Raw genomic sequence first — 852 nt, 5'->3', positions numbered from 1 at the left:
ATGGGCGACTGGAACTTGTTGGGCAGCATCCTTGAAGAAGTGCACATCCACTCCACTATAGTTGGCAAAATCTGGCTCACTATCCTGTTCATATTCCGGATGCTAGTGCTGGGAGTGGCTGCTGAGGATGTCTGGGATGATGAGCAGTCAGAGTTCATCTGCAACACAGAGCAACCTGGCTGCAGCAACATATGCTATGACAAGGCCTTCCCTATCTCTTTGATCAGATACTGGGTATTGCAGATCATATTTGTATCTTCTCCATCTCTTGTTTACATGGCCCATGCACTGTACAGATTAAGGGCTCTAGAGAAAGAGCGACAGAAGAGGAAAGCCCACCTGCGGGCTCAGCTAGAAGATCTGGAGCCCATGCTTGAAGAACACCGGAGAGTGGAGAGAGAGCTGCGAAAGCTGGAAGAACAGAAGAAAGTGAATAAGGCACCCTTAAGAGGTTCTCTGCTGCGCACCTATGTCCTACATATCCTGACCCGCTCAGTGGTTGAAGTGGGCTTTATGATAGGTCAGTACCTTTTGTATGGATTTCACATGTCACCCCTTTACAAATGTACTCGGCCCCCTTGCCCTAATACGGTGGATTGCTTTGTGTCCCGACCCACAGAGAAGACCATCTTCATGGTCTTCATGCACAGTATTGCTGCAGTCTCCCTGTTCCTCAACATCCTAGAAATCGCCCACCTGGGCCTCAAGAAGATCCACAAGACCCTCTACGGGCGACCGCGGCAGCCAGCAGGCCCTGCAGATGACGAGGTCAGTCCTTACAATTCCAAGAAGAACTCTGTGGTCCCACCTGCCTGCCCGGCCGCCGACACCTCCCCTCCACGCTCCACCTCG

General features: G+C 51.8%; 1 protein-coding gene across 1 annotated transcript in view; it reads left to right on the top strand.

Annotated features, from left to right (window-relative positions):
* Positions 1 to 852, top strand: part of GJA10 (gap junction protein alpha 10) — a 4,513-nt gene continuing 3,661 nt past the window's right edge. Inside the window, exon 1 of the mRNA XM_010707684.1 lies at positions 1 to 841. Coding sequence (XP_010705986.1) covers positions 1 to 841 — 841 coding nt within the window. The remainder of the gene's footprint in view (positions 842 to 852) is intronic.

The sequence above is a fragment of the Meleagris gallopavo genome, chromosome 2, assembly GCF_000146605.3.
Source record: "Meleagris gallopavo isolate NT-WF06-2002-E0010 breed Aviagen turkey brand Nicholas breeding stock chromosome 2, Turkey_5.1, whole genome shotgun sequence".
NCBI classification, from domain to species: domain Eukaryota; kingdom Metazoa; phylum Chordata; class Aves; order Galliformes; family Phasianidae; genus Meleagris; species Meleagris gallopavo.
Note: the sequence above shows the minus strand (reverse complement) of the source record. Positions and strands in the feature narration are given on the sequence as shown.